This window comes from Ovis canadensis, chromosome 13 (genome assembly GCF_042477335.2).
Source record: "Ovis canadensis isolate MfBH-ARS-UI-01 breed Bighorn chromosome 13, ARS-UI_OviCan_v2, whole genome shotgun sequence".
NCBI classification, from domain to species: domain Eukaryota; kingdom Metazoa; phylum Chordata; class Mammalia; order Artiodactyla; family Bovidae; genus Ovis; species Ovis canadensis.
In genome coordinates, this window is record NC_091257.1 from 86,323,648 (window position 1) to 86,339,612 (window position 15,965).

General features: G+C 46.9%; 1 protein-coding gene across 8 annotated transcripts in view; it reads right to left on the reverse strand.

Annotated features, from left to right (window-relative positions):
- PTPRT (protein tyrosine phosphatase receptor type T) overlaps window positions 1-15,965 on the reverse strand; it is a 1,160,687-nt gene that overhangs the window by 269,223 nt on the left and 875,499 nt on the right. For all 8 annotated transcript variants that reach the window (XM_069548590.1, XM_069548586.1, XM_069548589.1 and 5 more), the window contains exons 10-11: window positions 14,133-14,334; window positions 12,658-12,760 (exon numbers count right to left, since the gene is read on the reverse strand). In XM_069548590.1, the coding sequence (XP_069404691.1) occupies window positions 12,658-12,760; window positions 14,133-14,334 (305 nt within the window). The remainder of the gene's footprint in view (window positions 1-12,657; window positions 12,761-14,132; window positions 14,335-15,965) is intronic.

Sequence of the window (15,965 nt, forward strand, 5' to 3'; positions counted from 1 at the left end):
GTACTGAGAAGAAAGCTTTGGGGATGAGAGAAAACCTCCTTGGATTCTAACATGGCACAGATCCACACACTAGCTCAGAAGAGCATCAGGGGATGGGACTATAGAGAGGCACCTGATGGAGGCTGACTTGAAAGTCTGACCTTTGGGTGACTGCAGGTAGAGAAACTGATAGCCATCACTCATCAGCTGTGCAAAGTCTGAGACAAATCAGTGGTGCCAACTGTCACAGGGACCAGGACAGTGAGAAGTGAAGGTCAGCAGAAAACAGGCTGGAGGACAAGTGAGACCCAGGAGAAGGCAGCATGCAGAGTCACTTCTGCTCTTAGGAAGGGTCTCACCAGTTCCCCTGGGTGGGAGGTTTAGCATCATAAAAACTGTATCTACTTAGATAGCTGTGCCCTCCATAGCCTGATCTCTCTGTTCTTGAAAATACTCGGCTTCACCTTGAATCCATTACCATCTATCTAATTTGACTACCAATGGTCAGACTCAAAGCCACTTCATCCCACAGCAGGGTTCCATTATTGAAACTTCAATTATCTTATTCTCTAAATATCAATTCTTTAAAAAAATTATTGGAGTATAGTTGATTTACTATGTTGTGTTAGTTTCAGGTGTACAGCAAGGTGAAATTGTTGTCGTTCAGTCATATCTGACTCTTTGAGACCCCAAGGACTGCAGCACACCAGGCTTCCCTGTTCTTCACCATCTCTTGGAGCTTGCGCAAACTCATGTCCATTGACTCAGTGATGAATCTGTTATAAATATCCATATATCCACTCTTTTTTAGAATCTTTTCCCATCTAGGCCATTATAGAGTGTTGAGTAGAGTTTTCCTACTCCACACAGTAGGTCCTTATTAGCTACCTATTTTACATATAGCAGTGCATATCAGTTCAGTTCAGTTGCTCAGTCGTGTCCGACTCTTTGCGACCCTATGAATCGCAGCACTCCAGGCCTCCCTGTCCATCACCATCTCCCGGAGTTCACTCAGACCCACGTCCATCGAGTCCGTGATGCCATCCAGCCATCTCATCCTCTGTCGTCCCCTTCTCCTCCTGCCCCCAATCCCTCCCAGCATCAGGGTCTTTTCCAATGAGTCAACTCTTCTCGTGAGGTGGCCAAAGTACTGGAGTTTCAGCTTTAGCATCATTCCTTCTGAAGAAATCCCAGGGCTGATGTCCTTCAGAATGGACTGGTTGGATCTCCTTGCAGTCCAAGGGACTCTCAAGAGTCTTCTCCAACACCACAGTTCAAACGCATCAATTCTTTGGCACTCAGCCTTCTTCACAGTCCAACTCTCACATCCATACATGACCACTGGAAAAACCATAGCCTTGACTAGACGGACCTTAGTCAGCAAAGTAATGTCTCTGCTTTTGAATATGTTATCTAGGTTGGTCATAACTTTTCTTCCAAAGAGTAAGCGCCTTTTAATTTCATGGCTGCAGTCACCATCTGCAGTGATTTTTGGAGCCCCCAAAAATAAAGTCTGACACTGTTTCCACTGTTTCCCCATCTATTTCCCATGTATATGTCAATCTAAATATCACTTCTTGTCTTTCCAGCCTCTCCCAGCTTTGGACCCTCTGCACAGATTCTCAATGGTATTGAGGTCATCTGGCAGTCAGTACTTTCATTATTTGCACATCTACCTGCATAGGCATTTTTAATCAAGCCTGTACCATATGGTCCACTTTTAAGCACTTTTGTTGATATCATCATCTTCCTTTTCCCATGGTCCTGGGTCAAGCTATGCGTCTTTCTTCTTTTTCTACTGTAAAAACTGACTAGACCTCTTAGAGTAGGGGTCCCCAATCTCCACGATCTAATGTCTGATGATCTGAAATGGGACTGATAAACCAATAACAGAAATAAAGTGCACAGTGACTGTAACGCACATGACATTCACATCATCCCCAAACCATCCCACCTTACTGGTCCATGGAAAAACTGTCTTCCATGAAGCCCGTTCCTGGTGCCAAAATGACTGGAAACCTCTGTGACTTAGAGAAAATCAAATCATACAATGTCAATCGTCTCTTTTCTTTAAATCAGTCTTCCTTTGGCTTTCATGTTTTAACTCTGCTCTGGGTTTTCTTCTACGTGTTTGACCAGTCCTTCACCATCTCCAGGGTGGTACCTGATGAGTTTCACAGAGTTCTGTCTTGTTCCTCATTTCTTACAGTCTACAGTCTCCCTAGATAAGCTCTCCACTCCTCCCATGCTTTAAATATCACCTGGATGTTAATGATTCCCAAATCTAAGCCCCCTGCTCCGAGGCCTCTCCAGCACTCCAGTTCTGGGGGAATTTAAATAGTGCCTGTGGTAGGAGGTGAACATGACAACCACACTCTCCTTTCCCTCACGCCAGTAACAGTCTCTGCTTCCATCTCTCCAGATGGCAGACGGTCCAAAATAGAACACTCCTTCGTGCTTCATGTTCCAGCAACTGCTCCTGCTCCATTTAAAATATTCCTCCTAAAACACCTGTCTTCCCTCTTTGGTTTGAGCCTGAGGAAATTGATCCAGAACCCTGTAACACCAGAGCCAATTCATTCTTGGTAAGCTGGGTCGTTCGGGGGTTGGGAGGTGGGTAGGGGAAGGTGGGCAAGGGAGGAGCTGATCAAAGAAGAGCTGCGATGCAATCAGGACGCACTAAGGTGAATGCAAACCCACCTCAGCTATTCGAGTTGCACCTTTTTGTCCCTTTTGTTTTCCTGGATGACTGTTCTGAGTGCAGCTCTGGGTTACACTCAGAGCCTCCTTGGTGGTTTCACTAGTAGTTGTTACAAGTCTATTTAATCACAGTTCCATGTTCCATTAGCCGTCATATTCAGAGTGTGGGACAGCCCCATCGGAAATAGCTCTGCAGCAGCATTTATCTCATTTTTCCTTATTTCTGGCTGTTGCTTCTTGTATGTGGCTCCTGCTCTTTCCCAATCTGGTGTGATGAAATCCCAGCAGGCTGTGAGACTTGACAACAAGTGGTATTATGTGCAGAACTCAATCTCACAGCTTTGTGGGGGAATGCTTCTTTCCCATCCCCCCACATCATACGTAGCACTCCTCATCTCCAGGCCCTGGCAGAGGCGGCCCAGAGAGCAGGGAGCTCAGTGAAGCAGAAGATGTTTAGAGAAAGAGCGTCTAAATGTAACTGTGGTTTCTCATCTCTACCAATGTGGACAGGGACTCGTGAAGTCCTCAGGCTGCCCCATGTTAACAAATCCTCCAAATTTTCATTTCCTCTCCCTAATAGGATGCCATCGCATGCTGCTATCTGAGAATCAGATGGTAATGAGGCCAGTGTTGCTCACTGCAGCTCCATAGACTGGCAAAACCCTCCTGTGGTTGCTTCATGTGATCCCACTCTGGGCTTCACAGTTTTTAAAGGAATCCTAGAGGAAATTTGGCAGTTGTTTCCTTTACTTCTCAATAAATCACCTTCCTTCTTTAAAAGCTGACTGGAACTCCTGTTCGCCCTGTAGCTCATCAGTGTGTACTTCAGAATCTCTGGTCTTAAGTAGCTGTACCTGTCAAAGGCAGCTGGATTATGGGTTCTCAGCAGGCAGTGGAGAGAACTTGCAATGACCTTAGAAGTCATTGGCCACATTACACTGTCTCCCAGCATCCAGTGTGTCATACTTCTGACCCTCCAAGCTAGAGCCCTACTCTCTGGGCACTATGCCTCAAGTAGCCCAGGAAAGTGAGCCACAAGTTCCCCAATTGGTCCAGGCCCCTCCAAGGTTGCCTGGACCATGCCTCAGGCCCCAGCCTGTCCTTGCCCAAGTGGTTTCTGACTCCCCCATTCAGGCCCCTCACAGATCTTTCCCTCCCTCTGCGTTCCTCAGCTCAGAGAATGGCACCGTGATGCATCCATTTAACCAGTCCAGAGACCTGGGAGCCATCCTGGACAGTGTCTTTTTCTTCATACCCATCCCCTGCCCCAGAGAGAAGTCATCGCCAAGGCTCACCCATTCTACCTCCTCAACAACTGCATCTCCGTCACCTTTGTTTTTATTTCTTTGGCTGCACTGGCTCTTTGTAGTTGCAGTGCATGGGCTTCTCACTGAGGTGGCTTCTCTTGTTACCGAGCTCTAAGGAGCACAGAACTTCAGAAGTTGTAGCTTGAGGCATCAGTAGCATTAAATCACTTGCATTCCTGAGCTGAACCTGCTTGCTCAGACTATACCAGATCCATGGGACTCTGGAGAAGGAACTGTGGCATTTTGCCACATTTGGATGTCAACGAAAGGGTGGGTGTTGATGCTGGAGATGGGATCCTATAACTCTGCATGAACTATCCACCTCAGTCAGCTGAAATCAGAGGTGGGATGGTGAGGTGACATGGACCCTGTAAGACTCAGCTACAGCTGATAACAGTCTGTTGTGGGTGTCAGTGGCACTGTTCAGAGTTGTATCTGGGCTTAGGATGTCAGCAGTTGGTGGGCCTGTTTTGCTCATTTCTGGGTCTCTGGTGCTCAGCACAGGGTCTGGCATGTGGTTTTTTGCTGAAATTCAAAGTAGACGATTATTGCTTGATTAGTCGATGAATTGATAAGCAGATGAGTTAACAGATAAACCCCATTCATCTCCCAGGATCTGGTCTCATCTCTCCTGCATGGTTTTTGACTCCGTGTCCCCATTCTGATCCTAGTATTTATAAGGTCTCTGCTCATGCTTCCCTGGTGGCTCAGATGGTAAAGACTCTGCCTGCAATGAAGGAGACATGGATTTGATCCCTGGGTTGGAAAGATCCCCTGGAGAAGGAAATGGCAAGAATACTCCAGTACTTTTGCCTGGAGAATTCCACGGACAGAGAAGGCCGGTGGCTACAGTCCATGGGTTTGAAAAATGTCAAGACACAGCTGAGTGACTAGCACTTATACTTTTCAGGTCAGGGGCCCCTACACCCCTTCCTGAGAGAGCTGTGGATCTGTTCGCTTTGATTTCACAACACTGAGTGGTATCACCTCCAAGTTGAGGGCACTGCTCTTGGCCCTTGTTTTGCTGGCCCTTCAGTAGTTGAGATCTCCTAGCCCTGTCTGATTGATTTGGTGTTTCTGAAAGGCGCTCAAAACTGAGAATCCATTTTTGAGAATCATTTTGAGGATTTTGTGACACCTTTGGAGACCACTGCATGCTCCCTGACATGTCACAGGCCCACCAGCACAAGCCTGCAGTGAATCTGATACAGTGTTAGAGGGCATCCAGCAAACAGCTATCAACTGTAGCAGGGCTCAGAGAATAATCCTGCCATGGCCGACCCAGGGCAGGCAGCCACCACTTGTCTCAATAGCCGGGTCAACCCCAGGAGCAAACTGAACAACTACCAATGGCACTTTATGCACTTTAGCTTATTTGACCTTTAAAACAATCTGTGATATGGGTATTTTCATTTTACCTACAAGCAGCTTGAATCAGAAAAATTCAGAATCTGACCCTAAGCCATGAAATAAGTCAATCGCATGAGGGGATCTGATTCCAGGAGCTTCTGCTGCACCAGTGTCTCCATCTGGGATGTCAGCTGTGGTAGGGAGATCTCAGGGTTGAGCCTGTGGGACCCAGTTTCTGCCCCCAAAGAGGTCACAGGCTGGTAGAGACTGAAAATGCAAGTCCTTGACTGAGGAGGGGCCAGGCAGCATGTGAACCCAAGGTGGGGCTGGTACATCCCACCGCAGGACGCAAGATGGTCCTGGATGCGGCAGACTTGACCTGGGTGTTGGGGAGGTGGAGGATGCCGTGATCCGCAGAGACAATGGAACAGACAAGGGCTTGACTGCTTAGAGAAGGACAAAAACTTGAGCATCTTCCTGCCAGTGTTCCCCATATCCTTTAGCCAAAGTCTAAACCCCAAACGAAGGCCTTACCTGGCTCTTGCCCACTTCTTTGCCTCATTCTCCATCTCTGTGCGCTGGCCCAACGTTCCCTGAACTTAACGTGCATCTGCTCTAACTCAGCTCCTATACACACCATTCCTCCTGAGTCAAATTCCCCCTCATCTGGCAGTTCTCAGGCAACACAGCCTCCAAGAAGCCTTCCTCTCAACTGAGCTCACGGAGCCCATGATGGAAGGCTCTGCTCTGAACTCTCATGGAAACCGCTGACCAGATACACAGGCTCATCTGCATTCTTTTTCTCTGTGTCTTCCCTATAGAGCGGCACGTCCAAATGGCAGCGTGTATGACTCTTTAATTCAAATAAAATTAAAAAAAAAATCAGTTCCTTGGTTTCACTAGTCCTATTTCAAGTGCTTAATAGTCACGTGTAGCTAGTGGTGTCCATCAGACAGTAAGCACAGGGCATCTGGGTCACCGCAGGCAGCTGTACTGGACTGTGCCCTCGCACACAAGCAGACAGGTAAAAGCAGGGCCTGTGAAGCGCGTCTCTACCGTCCCAGTACCCTGCCTCTGCCAGCTACCATCCGAGCTGCTGAATTTAACCTTCTTTTCTTTCTTTTTCTGTCTTTATCCACACCCCACCCTCCCAACCCTTTCTCCCTCTCTCTCTTTTTTGGAGTACCTACTAAAGGAAGACCCTGTTCCAGGAAGGGATCTATTAGTGTCAAACTTCTTGGCTTCCTGGAGCTCACAGTCAAGTGAGGGGCCTATAAGAAAGAAAACCAAATAAAATATACAAACAAATGTATAACATAATTAAAAGCTCATGAAAGAATAATGAAGGAAGCATACATGGCATGGTTGAGTAAAGCCCATTAAAGGGACAGGGTAAGAGGAAACAGAGCCAGACAAGAAGGTTAGAAACAGATTTGAATGGGTCTTGAATTCTGTACTAAGAAGCTTGAACTTAATGTGGTAGGAAGCCAGTGACCCATTTAAGACTTTTAAGCAGGAAATTTGTGCTTTCTAAAGGACCAGTTCAGAAATCCTGCAGGGGATGGACTGAAGAAAGAGGAACTTATGACAGGCAGACCAGAAAGCCACCCTGGCAGGTCAGGAGAGCAGGGTGGACAGTGGCAGAGGGAGGAGAAAGAGCTAATCCCGAAGCTGATTCCTGGCAGGCCAGTGGCTAAGACTCCACGCTTCCACTGCAGTGGGTGTGTGGGTTTGATCCCCGGTCAGGGAAGTTCCAAAAAAAGCTGATGCAGAAGCTGAGTGGGTGGGTCCCAGGGAATGACGGGACAGGAAGGAGATAGTGTAGGGTGAGAGTGTGGAGGACAGCTCTCAGGAAGCCAGCTGGGGATCCAGGGGAGGGTCTGCTCCAGAACCAGGGGCTCAGCCCTGGGCATCCCTTCCGGGACTGCATTATGGGTGATTAATTCACGGCCAAGTTACTTTCTCATGAAGGTTACTACAGATATATCAGCATGACAGGCGGGGCGTGAGGGAAGAAGGCTTGGCGTGTGTGAGCTGGAACTGAATATTAGATTCTAGTCACTATTTGATTGATCTTTTAAGCAATTCTGGGATTCTGTCACTTAAAAACCAATAAATCTTTGAAGGCCTGGGGAAAGCAATGCAAAAGCAATAAATCTCCATTGCGGAGTGTTAGAAAAATAGGCCAAGGCTGCCAAGGTGGTTTGGCTGGAGGGATGAGGGTGCGGGAGCCCCAGCGGCCATCCTTCCTTTCCCGATCAGCGTCCCCTACCCTGCCACGCTCAGTCCTACCAGACAGAGTCAGAGCCGTGTGGCTTCACGCATGGGGCAGCAGGCATTTCACCAGGGGCTGGAGTTTGGCTCAGCCAGGATAAAAGCATCAGTGGCAGGAGGAGGAAGAACAGCCTACCTGGGGGTCGCCTGGAAGCTGAGGCTCAGGTATGAGTCTGCTGGAGAACAGGAAGGCTCTCCAGAGTCATGCTGGGCTTCATCAATTACAGGTTGGGCCCACACAATCAGAACTGTCTTGTCCACCCCTCACTCCCTAGTTGGTGGAGGTTCACTCCACAGCAACCCCACCAGAAGGTCACCCTGTCATCACCTGACATCCCAGCTAGGGGGAACTCAGAACTTCCTGGTGGAGCAATGAACTCAGAGGCAGGAAGCTAGGTCCATGACCTTGGGCCAGTCACTTAATATCTTAGTCTTTAGCTTCTCCTCTGAAATGGAAATGGCATTTCGCACACAGCTTACTCACTGGCTAAGTGACAATCAGATGCTACGACAGAGTTACAGGCACTATTCGCTATTAATATAAAACACGATTCCGGGCATCCTTGACCCAGTGCATCTAGAGAGCTCTTTGTGTCCAGGGGTCACAGATTGCCTTGGCTGTTTTCTCAAGGCTCCTGCTTCTCCTAGCCTGCAGGACTCCATGCTGGTCCACTTCCTGGTTTGCGCTCATCTCTCCAGCCTGACTACTCCTTCTCTCAACCAATATAGTCACTGTCCCTACTGGCTTCATGTTATCTTGCTTTGCTGGTTTCATTATTCTGTTTCCTTTCTTCCTTAATGCACCCCCCTCCCTGCCCCATTCACATGCATATTCAACGGATGGTAAGACTCAAGCTATAACAAACCTAGACAGTGTATTAAAAAGTTGAGATATCACTTTGCTGACAAAGGTCCATCTAGTCAATGCTATGGTTTTTCCAGTAGTCATGTACAGATATGAGAGCTGGGCCATAAAGAAGGCTGAGTGCCAAAGAACTGATGCTTTTGAATTGTGGTTCGAGAGGAGAATCTTGAAAGCCCCTTGGACAGCAAGGAGATCAAACCAGTCCATCTTAAAGGAAATCAGTCCTGAATATTCATTGGAAGGACTGATGCTGAAGCTGAAGCTCCATTACTTTGGCCACCTGATGTGAAGAACTAATTGGGAAAAGACCCTGATGCTGGGAGAAATTGAGGGTGGGAGGAGAAGGGAGTGACAGGAGATGAGATGGTTGGATGGCATCACTGACTCAATGGACATGAGTTTGAGCAAACTCCGGGAGATGGTGAAGGACCGGGAAGCCTGGTGTGCTGCAGTCCATGGGGTCACAAGAGTCAGACATGACTTAGTGACTGAACAGCAACAAAGACTCTAGAGGACAGGCATGTGTCTGTCTTGTTTCCTGCTATATCTTCAGGGCTTAGCTCAGTTCCTGCTCAAAAAATATTTGTTAAATGATTTAATGGTCGACCGCCTCCCACAGGGGCATTCTAGTACCGAGTTCACGGTGACACAGGATTAAGGTAGTTGACTTCTATGTGATATTGCTTCTGCTGTCACATGGTTGTCCTGAAAGCCTTGCTGGCTGGCACTGATTAGTCTCTTCCCTTCTTGGCAAATGCCCAAGCAAGAGTCTGAAAATAATTCCAGAAAATGAGTGTTGGGCCACCCTCAGTAATCTAGAGCTTAAGAAGAAAAGCAGCCAGACTTTTCCAGACAACAGGCATTGCCCTCTGAGCAGTGACATTTATTTTAATTTTTTTCCCAATGGAAATGTCACCAAAATATATCACGTATGACTTTTCTCCTAGGGAGGTGGTATGGCTAGACTGATGTGAGTACTGGCTTAGGGGTGGCTGAATTGGGTTTAAAGTCTGCCTGCACCACTTAGGTGTTTCACGGCTGGGTCCATGCACTTAGTTTCTGTGTATCTCAGTTTCCATATCTGCAAAATGGGGAAGCTACAACTGCAATGCTGTGAGGAGGCAGACAGTTTATCTATAGAGATAGGCACACAGCCAGTGGGTGCTCATCAAATGGAAGCTAGCCAGCTCTTTCAACTTGAAAATGTGGGCTCCCAAGGGCTTCCCTAGTAGCTCAATGGTAAAGATCTGCCCGCAAAATAGGAGACGTGAGATGTGGGTTCAATCTCTGGGTTGCAAAGATCCCCTGGAGATCGCAAAGATACTAGAACCTACTCTAGTATGCTTGCCTGGAGAATCCCATGGACAGAAGAGCCTGGCAGGCTATGGTCCATAAGGGTGCAAACAGCTGGACGCGACTGAAGTGACTTAGCACATATGGGACCTAATGGTCCCACATTAGGGATCAATGAACCAATGAGGTTCACCCTAATTTATTGGATGAACCAGTTTAGTAAGACTGAAAAGCAGAGACATTACTTTGCCAACAAAGGTCCGTCTAGTCAAGGCTATGGTTTTTCCTGTGGTCATGTATGGATGTGAGAGTTTGTGAAGAAAGCTGAGCACCAAAGAATTGATGCTTTTGAACTGTGGTGTTGGAGAAGACTCGAGAGTCCCTTGGACTGCAAGGAGATCCAACCAGTCCATTTAAAGGAGATCAGTCCTGAGTGTTCTTTGGAAGGAATGATGCGAAAGCTGAAACTCCAGTACTTTGGCCACCTCATGCGAAGAGTTGACACATTGGAAAAGACTCTGATGCTGGGAGGGATTGGGGGCAGGAGGAGAAGGGGACGACAGAGGATGAGATGGCTGGATGGCATCACTGACTCGATGGCCGTGAGTCTGAGTGAACTCTGGGAGTTGGTGATGGACAGGGAGGCCTGGTGTGCTGCGATTCATGGGGTCGCAAAGAGTCAGACACGACTGAGCAACTGAGCTAAAGTTTAATAATATCTCAGTGCATGAAAGTGAAAGTATTAGTCCCTCTGTCATATCCGACTCTTTGCAACCCCATGGACTGAAGCCCACCAGGCTCCTCTGTCTATGGAATTCTCCAGGTAAGAATACTGGAGTGGGTTGCCATTTCCTTCTCCAAGAGATATTCCTGACCCAGGGATTGAACCCAGGTCTCCTGTATTGCAGATGGATTTGTTACCATCTGAGCCATGGGGAAGTCCAATCTTAGTGCATAGAGGAAAAATAATCACAATGTTGTTTGAGAATAACAGGAAGAAACATAGCAGTTCAGTAATCTACAGTAACAGTACGGTAATTCTTATCTGATGTTAAAAAGCCACCATCTGCTCTGGTTCATCACAGCTAGGATAGTCCTGGAACAACTGATGTGCGGAATATAAGGCAAAAATTATACTCTCACAAATGCTACACATACCTGTTTGATGGCCTGAAGACCCACCTGACTTAGGACAGACACTGTTCAAAGTCCACAGAACAGGCAGAAAATTCAAATTGCTGGCAACTGATTCTATTTGCTCCACTGTCCATAATTTCTGGAACAGGACTAGGGAGGAAAACAGGTAACTAGACCATCTCAATAGCCTCCTTCTTGGCTGATCTCCCAGTCTCCGGTATCACAAAAGAGGCTCTGCATGTGGCTATTCAGTGGCTTTCCAGTGCCCCCTCTATTAGCTCCCAACTCCTGCCTTGACCTTTATGCTACAGCAAATATAACTGCTCCTGGTAGCTCCCCATGACATCAGGCTCCCTCTTGACTCCATGCCTTCACTCATGTTGGACCATCTTACTGCTCTTAAATCTCATACAACATTTAAGATATATCTCTTAAAGTTCCAATCCTTTGGCCACCTGACACAAAGAGCCGACTCATTGGAAAAGACTCTGATGCTGGGAAAGATTGAGGGCAGGAGGAGAAGGGGACAACAGAGGATGAGGTGGTTGGGTGGCATCACTGACTCAATGGACATGAGTCTGAGCAAACTCTGGGAGAAAGTGCAGGAAAGGAAGGCCTAACATGCTGCAGTCCACGGGGTCACAAAGAATCTGACATGACTTAGTGACTGAACAACAAAGATACATCTCACTGTCACCTGCTCTGGGACTTCTGTCCCCTGAGCTCCTATGTGCATCTCCACAAGCATGAATTGTACTGTAACTAAGTTTTCATGTTTCTGGCTCCCCAACTAGAGTCCAGCTTTCTTTAGAGCATGAGTCATTTGCAGCTAATTCACAGGCGTGCTCCAAGCACTTAAACAGTGCCTGGCACTGGGTGAGAGCTCAAGAAATGTTCATCGAATGAAGGAATCAACAAATTGCTTTTATCCCCTGTACTCTGCTCCATTCCTGGCATATAAAATACTCCATGCATGCTTGTTGAACTGAACTGAGCCAATTTGAAAGCTGTTCCACCAAACACACTGCTTGGCTTCAAGGGTCTGTAGTCCCTTGAGCTCTGAGCAAAAGCTAGTAACATCTTATGGAAAACCCAGATGAACTTTCTGGCCACCACAATACAAAGGGCAGCTTATTTAGAAGAGGTGCCCACCCTCCTGACAGCTGGAGGCCCATGGACTTGCTTGGGGTGAGCTTGGCTACAGAGATGCCTTCACTGCTTGTGCTATAGATACACTCGGGACTCCAGCCTCTTATTAACACACCTGTAGTATGACTCTGACTTCAAGGCCCCTGTGGAACACCAAGACCATAAATGGGACTAGTGCAGAGGTCGTGTCTTCTCTGAAATTTCTGAGCAGGTCATTTTGATCATTTGGTGCATCTGTCTCCATGTCTGTTAATGGCAGATGGGCGAGTAAAGGTGATCTTACCGGGATACTGTGTTCCCGGGGTCTCCGGCCTGACTAAATAAATTTACCATAGGCTTGTTCCAGAAAGTTCTCTCCCAGCCCTCTTCAGATCCCCATCCACACCTTCCCACTAAGCCAGTCCCAGTACTCCATGGTGGGGAGAGAGGGCTCCTGGCTCAGTGGCCCTCTGAACTGGGCTTGAAGCTGCTGATCCTTTTCCTCCAGGAAGCTTTGCTCCTGGGCAGTCTTGCCCACAGGCATTGCCAGTGGCATGTTCAGCTGGAGGTGCGCATGGTGAAGAGAAAGAAAATGGAAAACGTCAGCCTAAGACCCCTCCTCACCTGACAGGGGCTCCCCGAGACTGAGCAGGCTTCAGCATCACTGTGATGGTCGTGTCTGTTTCATTCAGTGGGGTGTCTGTGTCGTATTCGGGCATTGACGGAGCTGGACAGAGAACAGAGAGAAGGGAGCTGAGAACAGGTCCCAGCTGCACCCCACCATCACCTCCCACAAGACACCCAGGTTGCCTAGGAGGGAGCTATCTGGGGAAGCATTGGATGAGTCACATGGCATCCGAGGCTTTCAGCAAAGAAGACCCTGACTTTCAACCTTCCTGTAGGTTCCTTCAGGATGCAGAAGAGTCTGGAGAGGGGAACAATGATATGGCTGGTAGCCCTCATGGATCAAAAAGTTCCACACCATATAGACAGATAAATGCAGGAAATATAAGTACTTAAAGGTGTGAATGTAGAGTCAACCTTAAACACATTTAAAATGCAAATACAATTTAAAAATTAAAAGAAATAAAATGCAAATACAAATTACAGCAGTGATGAACTTTGCTCTGATCTTTTTTTTTTTTTTTCCCTTCATGAGACCCTCTCTTTTGATAGGAGCATCACTAAACCTAATCCCCTGAGAAGGTAATTTAGCCATTTGTACTAAGAGCTATTAATCTTACATCCCTTTTAATTCAGTATTTCAATTTCTGGAATTTAATCCTAAATTCATAATCCAAGCCAAGAAATCAAACTTTATTCAGTAACATGTTCATTGAAGCATTATTTTATTAAAAACATGGAGGCGCCAAATACAGCCAACCACAGGGGAATGTTTAATTAAATTACGTCCATCCACTTGACAGAACATTGTAATGAAAGCAGTATAACAACATGGAAGAAGCTCATGGTTTAAGGGTATGCGGAAATATTAAGCTACAAAAACTACCAGGGGTCTGTATCTATGCAAAATATGTATGGATGCAGACCAGAATTGCATGGGCATGCTGAAATAATGTAAACTGTAGACACGCATCTGAGATAATTCTGCTCTGAAGCTGTCTGGTGGGGGAGAGGGTCTTACAGCTGATGGCAGGTGACATCTTGGGTTGCTCTGGCTCTGGTCATTCACTTATTTTTTCATTCACTCATTCACTGGAGGTTACATGAGAACCTGTGCTGTGCCCTGCACTGCCAAAAGGAATACTCTTGAAAATGAATCACATTTTTACAAATGAAATCGTATGGGGGAAATGTACTATTTGATGCCACTGTGTGCTAGGTAAACTATTTAGTAAATCACTCAGCATTCCCTCTGGTCCAGTGTAACTGATGTGTGTTTCATATTTTAGGAAGCTCCTGGATTAGGTTTTCTTCGTGAGATGATGGTAGTGACACACACGGGACTGCACTGTCCTTGTTGCTCCAAGATCACAGGGTCACGGTCGGCTCCGCCCTTTTCCACTCCCAGGTATATTATGAGTGGATAAAAACCAACACCATCACCTTTCTTCCTCTCCCCTTTCTAGGTCAGATACCTGAAATTTTGGTGGCAATCCTGGTGGTGACGGGCGGTCCAAAGCCCTTCGCAGTGCTGGCCTTGATGGTGAAGGAGTAGGTGGTTCCAGGGTACAGACCCACAAAGAGGTGGTGGGTTTCATTCCGAAGCTTAAACACTTTGCCCCTCTGGCTGGAGAGGTCAGCACTCGGGTCCAGTGAGCCCACGGCCTTGTAGTTGATCTGTGCAAGAAGCCAGCAAACAAACCAATCAGTGCCTTGCCCAGGAAGCTGAGTGGAGCTCACCTGGAGGAGCATAAGGGGAGGAAAGCAGAAGGCAGGCGAGCATGCTCACGAGTTCGGCCATTATCATCCACCTTACAGAAGATCCCAGCCTCCAAGTACTCACTGTCCGTGCTCTGGAGTACTGCTGTCTAGTAGAAATAGAGTTTAATCCACATACATAACTCTCAACTTTCTAACGGTCACACTTATTACAGAAAAAATAAAGAAGTAAGACCATAAAGTAAAATTAATTTTCATAATCTATTTGGTTGAACTCAGTAGATGTAAAATATTATTATTTAAACCTGCAATCAACATAAAAATTTAATGAAATATGTTCTACTCTACTATTCATACTAGGTCTTAGAAATCGAGTGTATATTTTACCCTATGGCACATCTCCACTTGAACTAGCCACATTTCAAAAGTGTGGTGACCCTGTGTTGCTTGGGGCCATCACTCTGGACAATGTGGCTGCAGTGAAAGTTGCTTGGTCATGTCCGACTTTTTGCAACCCCATGGACTATAAAGTCCATGGAATTCTCCAGGCCAGAATACTGGAGTGAGTTGCCTTTCCCTTCTCCAGGGGATCTTCCCAACCCGGGGATCAAATCCAGGTCTCCTGCATTGCAGGCGGATTCTTTACCAGCTGAGCCACAAGGGAAAGCCCGTGTGGCTGTAGAGCAGTGTTCACGTAGAGTGTCCTGATAAGAATTATCTGGAAGGCTAGTTAAAAATGCATGACGCATCCCCTGCTCCACAAGGTGCTGGCTGGTGTCTCATGTATTATCTCATTTGTTTTCCCTGAAAACCTTGGGGGTATCAAGATATCCATTCTCATTTTAATGATGGAGACACTGAGGCTCCAATGGGAACAATCTGCATTAAATCGGTGCTTTTTGAAATATCTATGATGAAGACCCAGTTCTGTTTCCTCATCCACTGCAGACCCATAATGATTCAAAGACCACATCACACATGACTCATCACGTGAGTTCTACAGCACGTGCAAGGAGACACATCCATTGACCACACATGCAATTGTCAAAGCCCTAAAAAGTTTCCCAGTGCTCCCTCTCAGCTTCTGCATATTATGCTGCTGTGAAAGTAACAAAACAGTTGGTATTGCCTTACCAGCCTCCAGGGATCACACTCTAAGTATCTTATTTCTAAATTTCACAGCTGTTAAAGCAGCAAACTTTTGGTTTACTTGGGGGTGTGGGGGACTGTGGGTGTGTGTGATCAGCCGTGTCCGACTCTTTGTGACCCAATGGACTGAAGCCCACCAGGCTCCTCTGTCCATGGGATTCTTCAGTCAAGAACACTGGAGTGGGTTGCCATGCCCTCCTCCAGGGGATCTTTCTGACCCAGGGATCAGACCCAGGTCTCCTGCATTACAGGCAGATTTTTTACTATCTGGGTCACCAGGGAAGCTCAGGTTTATCTAGTTTGTTCTATTAAAAAGTGTTTTACTGGAGCATAATTTATATTCAGAAAACTAGACAGCTAGATGAAGTTTTACTAACTGGACAGGACCATGTAACCAGCAACTAATCAAGAGACACATTACCAGACCCGAGGTTTTCCCC